General features: G+C 48.6%; 1 protein-coding gene across 5 annotated transcripts in view; it reads right to left on the reverse strand.

Moving 5' to 3' along the window:
- Stab2 (stabilin 2) overlaps window positions 1-16,950 on the reverse strand; it is a 205,696-nt gene that overhangs the window by 33,713 nt on the left and 155,033 nt on the right. For all 5 annotated transcript variants that reach the window (XM_063263071.1, XM_063263072.1, XM_039078516.2 and 2 more), the window contains 8 exons: window positions 16,564-16,659; window positions 14,381-14,426; window positions 13,499-13,575; window positions 11,211-11,336; window positions 9,614-9,687; window positions 8,398-8,469; window positions 3,691-3,810; window positions 753-800 (listed from right to left, as the gene is read on the reverse strand). In XM_063263071.1, coding sequence (XP_063119141.1) covers window positions 753-800; window positions 3,691-3,810; window positions 8,398-8,469; window positions 9,614-9,687; window positions 11,211-11,336; window positions 13,499-13,575; window positions 14,381-14,426; window positions 16,564-16,659 — 659 coding nt within the window. The remainder of the gene's footprint in view (window positions 1-752; window positions 801-3,690; window positions 3,811-8,397; window positions 8,470-9,613; window positions 9,688-11,210; window positions 11,337-13,498; window positions 13,576-14,380; window positions 14,427-16,563; window positions 16,660-16,950) is intronic.

A 16,950-nucleotide genomic window follows, 5' to 3' on the forward strand; every position in this document is an offset into this window, starting at 1 on the left:
TGGAGGTGTAAGACAGGAGGTGGGGCTGGGCTGAACAAGAGAGCTTCCCCGCGAGGTATATCTTGCCCCGCTTCTTCCGGTATGCCTAGCCTGTGTTCTCTGCTTCCCGTCAACCAGGCGGCATATAAAAGGACTGCTCGCCGCCCCACTTCTCTCTCTCGGTTCTCACATGTTCCCGACCCATCTCTCCCTTCCCATTTCTGTCCTCCTCTGTCCCCATTTTCTCTGCCCTCATGGCTCTGCTTCCGCCTCTGCCTCTACCCCTTCTCCACATCCTCACTCCATCCCTTCCCCCAAATAAGTCTCCTTTAACCAGATCGGTTGCATGGCGTGACTTCTCAGGGGACACCTTGGCATGGGCCCTCCAGGTAGTCCCTTGCCGCACTATATTTCATAGCGCCTAGTCCTCAGCGACCCACGCAGGTCGAGCCCCACTCTCGGTCGGAGCCCTATCAGGATGTGCTCCTTAGTCTTTCCCTCTGTACTTTCACTGTGCCCTTTAGAGTCACAAACGTTAACAGGTTCACAGTCGGCCAACAACTGGGCTGGCACAGTAAACCCTAGTTCCAAACTTTCTTCTGCCCTTCCTGACTTGGGAGGCTACAGTTTTATCTAATACCTTTAGACATGTTGACCTATGTATGCGTACACACATACCTATGTATATCCACATCTAGTTCAATTTATACACACAAAACACATAGATTCACACATGGACCTGGCACACCTCAAAAGTAGATGCACTTTCTTACCTGCAACTGGAAGAAGTACTGGGACGTCGAGGGGTTCTTGGGAAGCTCCTGCAAACAAGGACAGGAAAACGTCAAATTCGAACCTCGAGTTACACACAGGAGCACAGAGTTGTGCTGGGACAACTTGTCTGCAGGAAAGCCAGGTGATGGCTCTCCTCCTGCCTCACCTAGGGGCTTGTGGTCGGTGCTTGGAATGACTGAGCAGCACACTGAGTCTGCAGAACATTATACGCATTTTGAATGGAGCTCAAATCTTCACAAAACACACCAAATATAGTTGAAATCTTGCAAAGGTCAGGTATTGTTTATGGCAGAATTGGCCTCCCTGACATCAAAAATGCTTGGGTCTCTATTTTCTGAGTGTATCATAGAACCTCTTCCTCTATCTCAGTGAAGGCAGATAGGGGAGGGCAAAAGTGTACCCATCCACACGCACGCGTGCACACACACACACATACACACACACACACACACACACCTCACCATACCTCTCCATACACTACACACCCATACCACACACACACTCCATCTCCCTACATATACCATAAAAATACCATGCATATACCACACACATTTCATATAACACATACCCTCATGGACCACACACACAGACACACATGCATGCACATACACAAACACCGATACCATATACCAACATATATTACATCTACCCACACACACTCCATATATCATACATTCCTACACCCTCTCCACTCTCACCCCACATATATCCTAGACAACACACACACACACACACACACACACACACACACGCCTCAAATATCCCCATAATTCCAGACACCACATACATACACCTTACACCAAACATACATACACACGTATATCATCTACCACATACCCCATACACAATACATACACTATATACACACGCACATACAGAGAAGCATACATACACCACAGATATGCCCTCCTATACCCCCATACATCACAAATACACACACACATATATGCCACATACTTCATATATAACATATACATCATATACCACACATACACATATGTACACACATGCACACAGAAACATACATACACCACATGTATATACCTTATATACACACACCCATCATACACTACACATACCATGTACCACAAATACACTATATACGACACACAGATATGCATACCATACCATACCACATATGCATATACCATATACTGTACACACCATGCACCACATAGACCACACCATATTCCATATATAGACACACACACACCATACACTATACCCTATATACTATACACACACATATACATACACACATATACTATACACTACCCACGCCATATACCACAAATATGCCATACATCATACGCCATGCGCACAGACATACACTGTATATCATATACACCCATACCTAGTGTGCTACACACACACACACAGACACACACTCCATATTCCTTACATACATATATCACACACATGTGATATACACCACTCATACCATCCACTGCATACCACATACATATACCACACATATATTACACATTACAAACACACCATCCACACACCATGCCACACATTCACAGGCCACACATAGTATGTCATACATAGTCAGCACACTCCATATACACATGTCACTCCACACACCATTCACCATGCTCATATTACATCACATACATGACCCTCAGTCACCTCAATCTGCACATCACACATCACACATCGCACACACATCACACATACCACACACACCACACATGTCACACACACCACACACATCACACATGTCACACACACCACACACATCACACATGCCACACACATCACACATACCACACACACCACACACACCACACACATCACACATGCCACACACATCACACATACCACACACACCACACATACCACACACACCACACACATCACACATGCCACACACATCACACATGTCACACACACCACACACATCACACATGTCACACACACCACACACATCACACATACCACACACATCACACATGCCACACACATCACACATACCACACATACCACACACACCACATACATCACACATGCCACACACATCACACATATCACACATGCCACACACATCACACATACCACACACACCACACACATCACACATGCCACACACATCACACATACCACACACACCACACACGCCACACACATCACACATGTCACACACACCACACACATCACACACATCACACACACCACACACACCACACACACCACACACATCACACATTCCACACACATCACACATACCACACACACCACACACGCCACACACATCACACACGTCACACACACCACACACATCACACACATCACACACACCACACACATCACACATGTCACACACACCACTCACATCACACACACCAACCCAGAGCTTCAGCATTCCTGCATGCTCTGTGCTCCTGATATTATCACAGTATTGCATTTTGTAATAATTTGATAGGGTTGGTGTCCTTATCATTATCTTTTCCAGATCCAAAGTGATGCATAGGAAATGACATCACAGACAAGGGGATGCCTCAGCCGGTCAAGCCTTTGTCCAGGAGGAAGCCTGGAGATCTGGGTTCGACACCCTGAACCCACATAAAGAAGAGAATTGACTCCATACAACTGTCCTCTGACTTCCAAGCATGCTTACCAACATTCAGCCACTCCCCAATAAGAAATAAAAACATACGTTATAAAAAATGCCAAGGAGGGAAAGTGACATTGCTCTGCGTCACAGTGCTACTCCTGGGCAGAGGTCAATTCCAAACCCAGATGTTTCTGACTGCAGAGCTGGGTCAGTCTTAAGTGGGACGCCCTCTCCAGGCCATAGGAATTCCCCTGGGCAGACAAAGTTCTTTTCATTGCAACTGATTTGCAAGCCCCCAGGCAACTGGGACACTCAGCAGTTTGGGAAGTGGAGCTCACTTCCTGGACACTTGTCATTACCCCGTAGATGCTGCCCCGGCAGACGATTCCATCACCCGTGTAGTCTGGCTTGCAGGTACATATCCTTTGATCTTGCTCAGTGTAGTTGCAGAAGGCAAATGGACTGCAGCCGCCATTGTTCTGGTAAAACAGCCAAGAGGTGGAGGAGGGGTTCAATCAGATCAGTACGTTTGCCAAGGTTTGCTAAAGCAATTTTGTGCTGGGATTTATTGAATATTACAGTTCAGTGGTGGAATACTTGTCTGTCATGTGCCAAGGCTGAGCTAAATTCCTAGCAACACACCCACACGCATGTACACGCATACACAGACATAAACGCACACACATTTCATCTTACTCTCCAACTTTGAACAGTCTTCCTGGCCTTTCCTGGACTTGCCTTATAGCCCCTTGGTTGTTGGCCACTATTTACTCGGCCTTCTACCACGAGACAGCAGGCTCGCATAACCAGATCTCTAGCCCTCTATGGATAAGCGCCATGTTTGACAGTTCCCATGTTTAGGGCAAACTCTGATTTGGTCATAGGAAAGAGGACAGAAAGCCAGTATAAAATAGAACTTATATCCTTGTGCCCAAGAGCACTTGAGCAGTGGAAGAGCAGGCTAAAATTCAAAAGACAGCTGAAGTGAGCCTCCATGGCCGCGTCTCCACAGCCTCTGCTCCTGAGTAGACTCCAGCGAGGGGCAGAGGAGCCATCAGACAGGCTCAATGACTTTGGTGAGTTCTTCCGGCTCCCTGGACTCTCCTCCAAAATACCCACTGAGTAAATGCTTGTCAGCATCCCAGAGTCCTACCCCAGGAGGAGAAACTTCTATTTGCAGCTTAAAAAAGTGAGCTCTTCCAGTCAATGACCCTGAACCTTAATAGCTGAAAGACCCAGTGGACTCCAAGACCACACAGAAGAGTCCAGTCTTGTCACAGCTCTCTTGAGTTCTGTCCACTCCAGAGGTCTAGGAGTCCCAGCTTATCCCCTCACCATGAGGGCACTCGCTCCGTGTAGTTCTGAACACCTGTTCTCTCACCACAGCCCACTCCTTCCTGTCCTCACAAAGTGTTCTTTACTCTGGAAACGGGCATCTGTCCTACTGCTGTGTGCCTCTCGGAGCTTTCTTCCCCTCTTGTGGAGGTTCATTCTCTCTCTCTCTCTCTCTCTCTCTCCCCCCTCTCCTCTCTCTCCCCCCCTCTCCTCTCTCTCTCCCCCACACCTCTCCTTCCCCCTCTCCCTCTCCCTCCTCCTCTCCCTCCTTCTCCCTCCCTCCCTATCCCTCTCTCTCTCTCCCTCTCTCTCTGTCTTTCTCTCTCTCTCTCCCCCCACCTCTCCTTCCCCCTCTCTCCCTCACTCTCCCTCTCTCTCCCCCTCTCCCTCCCTCTCTCCTTCCCTCACTTTTGCTCACTCAGCCGTGTTGTGACACACCAAGAAGGCCTGAACCACAAGCTGGCATCTTGACCTTGGCTTCCAGAGCGTGAGAATTACATTTCTGTTCAGTTACCCAGCCTCAAGGATTCTGTTGCAGCAGCCCTACAGGGCCAGAGACGGCCTGGAACTACCTCACAGACGGCCCCATTGCCTGGCCCTTGGGGGTATGACTTGGGGAGAAGTGCATGGTTCATGGGCAGCTCCGCCATTATTTTGCTTGCATATTCCCATGCTTTCCTTTGAGTGATTGCCATCATTTAAAAACTGGAAAAACCCACATTAGAATTTCTGTTGTTCTTACACAGGTGACCCTGGGACACCGGCTGGCACTGCTCAGAGCAACAGGGGTCTGAGGCTCTGGAGATGGTGCTCACTAGAGAGGCTCCAAGTCTTCCGTCTTCCTGCTGCAGATCCCCGTCCCGCCCCTAGTGACTTTGGAATTGAGAGCTAATTCCTGAACATGCGCTTCCAAGAGGCCAGCAAATAGTCTCCGGGCCTCCCGGGCAGCTGTGTCCTGGGCCTTTTGCCAAATCAACAAGGAAGAACCACTATGACATAGAGCCGGCCGGAGTTCTCCTAACCACAGCCCCACATCCCGGCTGCCTCTGTGGTCTAGCTTCTTTATTGTCCTCATGGTCTCTTCACGCAGAGGACATTGTTCTCCTGAACTGGCCAGACCAAAACAAAGAGGCACAGGGAGCTGCTTGGAGAGGGAGGATTTAACTACAGTAGTCCATTAGGTCCTCACGGCATCCACTGGGAGTGCACACCTAAAACAGGGGATCAAGGTGCTTCGTCCACAGTAAGGGTCCAGGGTTAGACAGCATGGGTTCGGGCTCTGGTTTTGTTATGTCCTAGCTCTGTGATCTCAGATAAGGATCTTTTTTCCTGCCAACCAGAGGCGGGAAAGATTGTACCCACTCCAAACAAGGCTAGGTTCTTAAGCCTAGGTCACTTGTCTGTGATTGTGACTTTATTTAGAAAAGCATCTTCATAGATGTCATTAAGGGTCTTGCTTTGAGGCTCCTTAAACTCACATGTGTCTGTGCCAGGACAAAAGACAGATGTGGAGGTGGGGAGAGAGAGAGAGAGAGAGAGAGAGAGAGAGAGAGACAGACAAAGAGAGAAACAGAGACAAAGAGAGAGACAGAGATAGACAGCGACAGAGACTGTGGTTTGCAGCTACAGCCAGGAATACTGGAGTACCAGTACTGCACAAGGTCCCATAAACCTGACACCCTAACATGTCACATCTGGGCCACCACGGTCATCCAGGGCTCTGAGTACCTGCATCTATATGCACTTCAGAGAACCTTTTAAAAAGGTCCTGCTTCTCTCAGATATGTTATCCTGTATCAGTAGATATCTAGAAAGATTTCAGGACCCAGGAGCATGAACTTCATGATCTCTGTACAAACATCCAGAAACATCCTTGCTGACACTGGCTTTAGATTTTCGCCCTCGAGAATCACATATAAATTTCTGTACCCAGCCTATGGGTACACTTTATAGCAGCCCTATTCTGATGGCGAGTTTGGACTGTGCATAGGAGAACATGCACGAACTCATTGCTTTCTGATCTTGGCTACGGATATAATGTAACCAGTCCTTTCAAGCCCCCACCACTGTGACAGTGGTGAACTGTGACCTGGAGTTGTGACCCAGATAAACCCTAGATTGCTTTGTTAGGGCATTTTATCGTGCACCAGGAAGTGGAACTAAGATGCTTTGGAGAAGAATTCACTGCTAGAGTCTTCTCATCAGCAAACTGGGGGTAACTAGTCTTTGTCCCATCGGGGAGCAGAGTAAGTGGATGAGAGAAAGCACCAGTGCATGTAGATGCCACGTTGATGCAGAGGCCTGGATGACCTCGGGGGCCCAGACGTGACATGTCAGGGTATCAGGTTTATGGGACCTTGTAGGATGATGTCATGTAAATTCTATAGCAACAGAGCCTCTTATTTTACTGGGTAGGTTGAACGTCAGTGCATAGGTTATCCGGTTTCAACCAAGCAAGATCCTGCTTGGTTGGTACAGCACGGAGCCAGTCTGCAGCCAAACGTCATGTGAGAATCAGTAGATGTTTAGAAGGGATTGCAGGCTGCTCGTAACAGGACTGCCATGAGGTTACGTTTGTACAGAGGCCATGAAGCTCGTGCTGCTGGGTCCTGACATCTTTGTAGAAATATACTGATACAGGTCAACTATCTGAGAGAAGTAGGACCTTTTTTTTAAAAAAAAATTGTGTGCTCTTTTGGGCACATTCTCTGTAATATCACGAAGATAGCTTACACGGGGAAGATATACCAAGTCTGGGTGGCAGAAGCTGCGTTCAGGCGTGTGCGTGCGTGCGTGCGTGTTGCGGGTGAAAGACGGGGGAGAATTGACAGTTGTCTTCATATGAAGCTGCAGGTTTTGTTTGCTTGTTTGACTAGTTGACTGGAAGAGCTGTTTTAGCTTTACAGGAAAACAGTGGAAAGAACAGACTTTCCTACAGAGACACTGCCACTCCCTGGTTTCCCCCATTGCTGGGACTGATGTACTGCCATTAAAGTCCATAGCTTGTGTTGTGTCCCACCCCTGCTGGTGTATGCGAAGTCCGTGGGTCTTGATGAATGTGTAATGATGTGTGTCCATCATGGAAGCTTCCTGTTGGTAGTTTCCTATCCCTAAGGACTCCCATGCTTCCCTTATTCATCTCTCTCTCTCTCTCTCTCTCTCTCTCTCTCTCTCTCTCTCTCCCTCTCCCTCTCCCTCTCCCTCTCTCTCTGTCCCCTCTCCCTCCCCCCTCCCTCGATCCTGGCCATTGATGATTGATCCCCGCTGTCTCTGCAGTGTTCCCTTCTTTCACAGCATAACTTCTTGTGCTTGTCCATGTTTGAACTGACTTTCTTCTCCATTAGGTACATAAAGAATAAACAAAAAAACCACCTCAGGCAGCATACCCTGTCACTGTGACTAAGGGTTCTGAACAGGATCCTAAGACTTGTTAGTTGACACACGAATGCTTTACAGTGCCTCCCATACTTTAGGAAACGAATCCAGCTCACTTTGGGTCAGATGCATGCCACAGCAGCTCCGTGTTAGGTCCCTACAGAATCTTGTAGCCAAAGGGGCAGGCTGTGGGGTAGCAGCCTGTTCTCTCCATTCTTCACAGTATGACCGTGGCACATAAGAGGAAAAGCGAGCCTCATTACCCAGAATCAGCTCTGCGATTCCCAGGGGAGAGCACTGGAGTTCCCTAGAAGGTGGGGGAAGGCTCCAAGCTACAGGCCCGGAGGTGTACTCACCGTTAGGCAGACATTGATAAGCGAGCAGACCTTTCCATCTCCAGTGTACTTCGGCAAGCAGTTACAGACGGCCTGCGCAGGAGCAGAGGCAAAGGGTCACACACGAGGCCAGGTCGGCCTGCCCCGGCCGTGGGGTCTCAGAATTGCAATTTGATTGCAGTCGGGTAGCATGAGAGAGACTGTGTTTTGTTGCTGGATATTTTGGTAATCCCTAGTTTAACATACTTGAGTACTAGATCTCATGGACAACCCGTCCTTGTGGCTAGGATAACACTTTTGATGGGTGGAGGCTCAGGGGAAAGGAAGTTATTTTCTTATCTCCATCAAGCATGAAGTCAGATACCAGTGCTAGCAAATACCGAAGGGAAGACTGCATCTCACAGCGATATACACAGGAAAACAAGTAGCCAAATCCTTTCAATGGGCAAGGAAGACAGCTGGGAGCTTGAGGAAGTTCGGTACAAGCCCCAAAGGCCTGATGGTTATATGCTAGAAATCCACAGGTGGGGCTAGCCTGGGCAAATTCACAGGTGGGGCTAGCCTGGGCCACCTGGGCAGGTATTCACTGTCTCCTCTCCTCTCCTTTCACCGCTGGTCCCAACTGTCCACACCTTTTACCAAGAGGCCTACGAGCTATGTCTTCTCAGCTGAAGCTGTATTCTTAGGGCTGTTCCCCACTGCTGCCTTCTAGGTCTGCAGGAACACTGCTATAGGCCCTGAGGGCCAGAAGTCTTACAGGAGGTTCCTCATTCCATGGATATAAAAACTCTACTGAGACACTAAAATATGGGAATGAAAGTCCAGCAGAGACTGCTGAAATTTTCTGATGGTTGTATGTGCACTTGCATGTGTGAGAATACATACACAAACACACCCGTAAACACACATGTGCACACAGTGCAATGCACACACACATGTACAGGCACACACATATACACACATGGAATTCATATACATGTGCACACACACAACCATACATACACTTGTGTGCACACATGTAGCTCATGCACACATGCACATGCATACACACAAACACTAGTTCCCTCTCCCCATTTATCCCCCCCTGTCCCCCAGATTTCCTCTTGTGATTTCAGTATTTCGCCTACAGTACTTCTGGCTGCAGCTGGACTAACATCTGGTCTGCCCTTCTTTCTCTTAAGCCTGGGTCTTAAGACAAAGGGGTTTCCTCCCAGGAAACCTGCCAGAGGCAACTTACCTGGTTGGGCCCTGTCTGCGTGCACTCTGCATTCCTGTCACAGCCGCCATGGTTCTCCAAACACGGGTTGATTTCTTTAAAACAAAAGTCAACATGTGTCATGAGCCACAAGCTTTATTTCTGTGAAAAGGCATTTCTGAGGGAGTCTCCCTTGGATAACTGACCAAGCGCAGCGGGAGTCACCTGGGACTCAGTTGTTCTGGAAGTGTGGAGGCAGAAGTAACTCAGTGGGGAAGAATGGTTACTCGAAACTACCTCGGCACTGGCTAATTCTAGCAGAGGCAGCATCTTAAATCTGACCTCCGGTTCACTCATGCTATGAACGGGTCAGCTTGAGAAAGAAGATGCCATCCTTTGCAACGTCCCAGGGGAGGACTGGCCAACTCAGTTGAGGACATTCCGAGGAGTGGACTGCATGGTGTTAAAGCACCTCTCCATCGATTGCAATAGTAACAGAGGGGCAATGACTACACAGTGGGTAACAGGAGGCACTTCGACCTAGTGGTCAAAATGCATAGCATAAACCAGGGCTAGGTGGAGACCTGACACCTGTGACATTGGGCCACAGATGTGACACCATTTTTGTGACATTTTGTTCTGGAATATGCAAGTAGAACCTAAAAATAATTAGACCAAATTGCTAAGACACTCAATGCAGCATCCAGGCCTCCAGAGACCTCGTAGTAGAGAAATACTGGGACACCTCATGGAACTGCACCGTGAATAGAATTAGAGAATTAGAGAGCGTATTATAGTGATGACCACCTTCCTGAAGTCAGGAACTGAGTGTGGTCTCATAACAAGCTGCCTATATTCTTAAGAAATTAATTCATACTCGGTTATTAGGGACAATACATGATTTGCACAGCTTAGGCTCAAACGACTAAGGAAAACGTACAGAGAGAGCAGAGGAAAAAGAGAGCTGTAGACCCTAAAATTCGGCCAGCTTCCTAGGGCACACCTCGAGAGTATGCTGTCGGCAAAGTATGCTTTCAAGGAATTATTCTGTTACACCATCAAGGAGAAACACTTTGTATCCTAAGATACTTTTTTTTTTTGTTAAAAATACCAAAATATTTAAACACTTAAAAAATAGGTAAGCAATAAAGTAAAGTAATGTAAAGTAGTCTGAAAGTCCCTGTCTCTAGAGAACCTTATGCCGGAAGTCCAGGCCAGTACAGCTCACCCCCTGCCCCGAGAGAGGGGAATGCTGACCTTCACCCTAGCATGCAAGGAGCCCCAGAAGGGAGAGGACTTCATGCCTCTTCCCTCTTCAGATTCATCTCCTAGTAGACCAGGCTATCTTTTCATTACCCTCCACCCAACCACGGCCTTTTGGAAATTTGTATAGCAAAGTTGTGCAACATTTAGCTGCTACTAGAAATTTTAAGTGGAAAGGGTCTCTCTTTCCATTCAGAATGCCTTCATGCTGCTGTGGGCACATCATTGCCATGCCCGCAGGCTTTCTGGCTAAGTCGTACTGAATTACGACCCCAACCTCAGTCCTAACGAGAGTTCACACCCTAGAACGTTTTAACAGGGCTCTGACTGATACCATTTCCTCCAGATGGACGGTGGGGGAGGGGGGTTCACCTACCAAGGCACACGATGCCGTCGCCGGTATAGCCTGCCTTGCACACACACACCCGGTTTCCTGGGGTGGTTCTTTTACAGTCGGCCTTTGTAGAACATCCTCCATTGCTGGTCTCACAGGCATTGATGGCTACACAGGGGAGAGAGGACACGGAGCAGAGGAGAAACAGATAGAGGAGACATTTTTATTTTAACTTGAGCCATTGATCAAAACAAGCCCTTAGGACAACTCCAGCATGCATTGGATTGATGTGGCTAATTCCTCAACACAGAGTATGCCAATAGTTTTCCGTCGACTTGACACAAGCTATAGTCATTGGAGAGGAGGGAACCCCGATCGAGAAAATGTCTCTGTAAGATTGGGCTGTAGGCCAACCCTTAGAGCATTTTCTTGATTAAGTGATCGATGGCGGTGGGCCCAGGCCATAGTGGGTGGTGTCGTAACATGCTATAGGATGGTCCTGGGTTCTGTAAGAAAGCAGGTTGAGCAAGTCAGTAAGCAGCAGCCCTCCATGGCCTCTGCATCAGGTCCTGCCTGCCGGTTCCTGTCCTGTCTCAGTTCCAGTCCTGAGTTTGGTATGCAAACAGATGCCAAATAAACCCTTTCCTCCCCAGGTTGCTTCTGTCATGGTGTTTCAACATAGCCATAGTAACCCTGACTAGGACAGAAGACAAGGAAAAGAAAATCACGATTTGTCTTTTCCAGCTGTTTTGACAATCCCACTGTGTGCTTCTCTCTGCAGGGAACACATGGCCTCAGGGTCAGGGCAGCCTGCATCCTCAGAGAGTTCCTGGGCTAAGATGGTCTAGAAAACTAATTGTCCTGCCTCAGTCTGGGACTGAGCCCCCAGAACAAGGTACTGAGAAAAATGAGGCTAACCGTTTCTGGTGTATTTGGGTGTGTGCGTGTGTGTGTGTGTGTGTGTGTGTGTGTGTGTGTGTGTGTGTGTGTGTATGTGTACACGAGTAATCTGAGTATCCGTAGAAGGTTTACTCATGACAGCCAAAGCCTGAAAACACCAATCAGTTGGCAAATGGATGTAGAGGCAGTGGTTTATCTACACAGTCATGCTATCTCAACCAGAAGGGAGGACTACAGACATGTAAGACTTTTCCAGTCAGTGCCAACACATGTAAGAGTCCTCTGAGTCAGTTCTCTGACATCTCCCATGCTTGTGTCTTTTTGTTCGCTCAGACTCTACCAGTCACCAACAGTTCAGCAGAGAGAGGGGCCCTGTGAGCCCCTCCCCAATCCACAGTTGACGGAGAAGAGGCTCAGCCTTGGGCAGGCCCAGTGCAGGCAGCTGAAGCTGAGACGGTGGTTGCAGTGGTCATGTCGCATGCAGAAGGGGATGTTTCCAGGCCTTTCTCCTACCTTCTGGTTCTTACATTCTTTCTGGTTCCTGTTCCTCAGTGTCCCCTCGGCCTGAGAGGGCTGCTCTAAATGTTCTGTTTAGGGTGAGCATCCCTCTGTCACTAACTCTCGGCACCCTGAACACCCATGAACCTGCAGTCGGCTTCAGTGCATAGAGAAGTCCCTCTGATTAAGGCTGAGTGCCAGGCAACTGACAGATTGCATCCTCCTTTTCCCGTGATGGACATGCTTATATATCTGAGAATAGTGCACACTTCTTAGCACTTTGTAGGCGTAGTCTGGATCATATACAACTCCCCAGTGTAAATGATTCTCTTATCACCCACACCTTGCAGATGAGTATATGGTGAGAGGCACAGTCAAGCAACATCCCTGAAGTAACGCAGACTGTAAGTGTTTCAATTCAGACTCAGGGTCTAACGATGAGGCCGGGGCCTGCCCTCTGCCCTCTGCCCTAGTGTGCTGTTGTATGCAGAGAGGCCTGTTCACTCTACTAGCACTCTACAAGGGAAGTGGCTCTTGCTCACTTAACAAACGAGCCAAGCAGTTCGGGGTAGTTAAATACCACCCATGCAAGGTCACAAATCTGGACCCTGGAAGAACCAGGGCTTAGTCCCAATGACTTAGCCATATGCTTGGCCAATCAGTTCTACAGCCTTTAAAGCCAGAAGGCGATTCTAATTGCTCTCAAGGTTGTGCACCACTGCTCAAATGCAGTGTGGTTTCATGTAAAGAACAGATACAATGGCCTGCACATCCCAAACCAACATGCCCCAGCCACGCAGAGCCCTGTCCCTGGGCACCATCAGTTGCTCAGCTTCATGTGAGTCAGCACCAGTGGCTGACACCAGCTCCTGAGGCCCCCCGTCAGATCTCTCAGCCCACACAAGCCCCTAGCAGATCCCCGCTCCACCTGCCTGTGCAGACCGTTCCATTCCCTCGGAATCCTGCCGCACATTTGCACGAGGCTTTGCCGTCTGGATCCAGAAGGCAGCTGCAGGGGGAAAGGGCAAATGGCATTTTCAGAGAAGCATGACGCTCTACGTACGGCTTGTTCCCTTCCAGCTCAGCATCCAGTCCCCAGTTCAATGAAGCACCTGGGGCTCTGCCTACTGTTTGAGGGGACAGTTGCTTCCTTTCCTGCCACAATCCCGCCACAGCCAGTGAAAATCACAGCCAGTCCAGCCAAACCTCACAGCACGCACGCATCTGAAGGGCGGCCACTCATTTTCAGAATGCTACCCATGTGCTTTGGGCTTTACTCATGGCATCCACAGGGTGTTGTGAGACAACGGCCCCTGGGTGTCAGTGTAATGATTAAGCCATTTGTAAGTGAAGAAACTGAGGCTAGGAGGAAGGAAAGAATTAACACCAGGTCACATAATGAAGGAGAGTGAAGGAAGATGACTGTGGGTTCAGGTCTAACCCCAGCTACTAGGCTTTTCATTAGTGTACAGGAGGATGTCCCCTGTGGAAGTTAGGAATCAGAAGCTACGTTAGGCTCGGCCGCGGACTGGGGGCAAGGTTACTGGAGCTGATGCCTCCTCCATGAAGAAGCCCCTGTGGTATGGGTTGGGGTGACAGTTGGCATTCTTGTCATGTGCTAGGTAAGTCACTGGCTGCTTGTTGACCATGCTGGATCTGGCTAACCGATAGGAGTTTCTTCAGAGATACTCAGATCCTACTTTAAATCTCTCCTACATTCTCTTAAAGGCTCTCAGGAAAACGCTTCCCCTGGTTGGGGCCTGAAGGGAGAAATACTGAGTTTGTATTGTTCCCGGAGGTCAGAGGACACTTACTTGGCACTGGTGTGACAGGTCCCGTTGCAGTTGTCTGTGGTGATCTCTGAAAAAGAAGATCAGTTGCCCCGTGAACTCGTGCTTCGTTCCCTGTAGTAGGAAAAGACTGAGTTCCTTGAAGTCCTCCGTAACGACATAAATCCTTACCACCGTGTAGACAGTTTTCATGTTGGCTACTAGAGAACCCAGAGACCAATCTGAAGGGCAAAGACATTCGTGAGGTGTCTCTTAGAGTGGGAGCTTCTTGTGAAGACCACACAGTTTGGACAGGGGACTCTGAACCTTGTTATGTTTATGACGAAAAGCTATAGCAACTTGTCAAGCCCTGGGGATGGAGTGGAGGGGTCAACGTTGCCTCTGACTTATGTTCTGGGAAGTTCTTCCTTGCAGCTATGTGCAGTACAGAAAGGAGAGGGCTGGGGCCTAGGAGGGAAGGTAAAGAGCTTCCATCCGAGCATGTCCATCACGAGGCTTCTGGTGGCAGGGTGCAGAGGGAAGACACAGGCTCCAGAGACGAGGATGAGTAGAATACTTAGAGGTGTTGGTGAAGGGGGACGTTAAGGAGCAAAGGGTGGTTTCTAGGCTGAGTGGTCTAGATGTGCTCCTCCATGACTGACTACCATCCGTGCTGCTGCCTGAGTCATGGCCTGGGCACCACCCCCGGCATCTCCTGCTTCCCCCAGTCTCTGCTTCCTTTGACACCTAAGAGCCTCCGTTGTGCACACCGATGCTGCCTCTAATGTAGGAATTACGCTAATTGTTGCTGTAGCTTCCGGGTGGCTCCCCTGACCCTTTAACTGAAGTTGGTTTTTCATGCACTGTGCTCTTAGAAGCATGAAGGGACAGTGAGGAGTAAAGCACTGGATTTACTCGGGGTGTCCTCCTGCTTGTGTGACCCCACCTCCACCGCTCTGCGGCCCTCTTCCAGACTGACTTAATCCTGGTTCTGCCCCCCAGCACCTGACACCTGCCTTGGGATGTGCTTTGGTCTGGGATCCCTCAGACTCCCCATTTTGGTGTTTTTTTGTTTGTTTTTGTTTTTGTTTTTCCTTCTCCTGGATTTAGCATTCCTCTGGAGAGGCAGGTAACAACAGTCCCTCGGACAAACCGCATCATCCGAGCCCTCAGAAAGCTGGTGACCTTTTTTCCAGTTCTTGCCTCAGAAGGGGACAATAAGGTCTCTGAGGCCATTCTCTCCATGCTGGTGCCTGACCGATTTCCCTTAAATACACATAAGGTATTGTGACAACCATGTTTAACACCCTTCCGTGGCTCTCTACAAGCCAATGTGTCTGCCTTTCAGAGATCTGGCTCTTGTCTGCCCCTCTAGCTTGTCATTCAGGTTGCCTCTTTGCCTCTGTTCTCACTCCCTTCAATCCACTGGATCTCTAATGCACGTAGATTTCCCTTGTCTTTGAAGCTATCGCTTTCTTCTCGCCATTGTCCCCCACACCCGCCAAGTACAAGTAGAAACATCAATGGAATGTTAGACTGGAGCAAAGGAGCTCTCTCTGCACCAGACCCCCCAGTTGGGAGAGTAATACATTGCTGTTGACCCACTTGGCAACGGGCAGCAAGACCCTTCCCAAGAACACTTGCTCCTAAGTCAGACACCCCTCTCAGATTTGAACACACAAATCGACAACTTCGGGAAGAGGTATATGGCTTATGCTCACTGTGACCTTGTCTATGACAGCAGAAAACTGGTTTTAGAAAGTGCAATTACAGAGAGGCTACAACTTAGGGTCAGATGGCTTGCCTAGCTGTCATGCACGAGGCAGCCATTCAGCCACCAGCACCGCATCAAACAAGCACAATACAGTTTGGTGTATAATAACATATTAATGGCGTTTATCTAGACACATTCACATGAAGGAAAAGTGCCCATTGTTTCCTGTTAAGTGAGAAAGAAAGTTATAGAATACACAGCCCGGCCCCTGATACATACTATTCTATACTAAGTCACACTGAATATTACTAGTAGGGTTTTTCTAGCATTAGGTACATGAGTAACTTGATTTTTTTTTCTTGTGCTTTCCCTTATTTTGCAAACTTTTCACAGCAGGGAGGCATGTTCCTCACCAGGAGAAGCACTCACGGCATAATTTCTACTATAGGAAGGAAAACATCGTGTCTTCTGAGAAGCTGGGCTAAGGACGCGGACAGATATGAAGAGTGCTTACCCATGTCACACTTCACTCCTCGCCAGCCGACGTCACAGTCACAGGAGCCGTCTCCCAAGGGTCCTTGGCTACATCTCCCATGGACACAAGAGCATGCTAAGCAGAAAAACATTTGCAAATGACCAGATTCTGACTCACATTGAACATTTCCTTTACCACTTACTGAGCACAGCTCTCTGCATCCCAGTCTCTGACCAGGGTCTCTCCTGTGGACCCGGAGTCACAGGATGAAGGGATGTAGGTAACCGGGTGCAAAGGGTCCTATCTCAACAAAACAGTTCATGCCACAGTTCTGAGACTTATAGAAGAAGAAGAAGAGGAAGAGGAAGAGGAAGAGGAAGAGGAGGAGGAGGAGGAGGAGGAGGAGGAGGAAGAAGAAGAAGAAGA

Source organism: Rattus norvegicus, chromosome 7, assembly GCF_036323735.1.
Source record: "Rattus norvegicus strain BN/NHsdMcwi chromosome 7, GRCr8, whole genome shotgun sequence".
Classification (NCBI taxonomy): domain Eukaryota; kingdom Metazoa; phylum Chordata; class Mammalia; order Rodentia; family Muridae; genus Rattus; species Rattus norvegicus.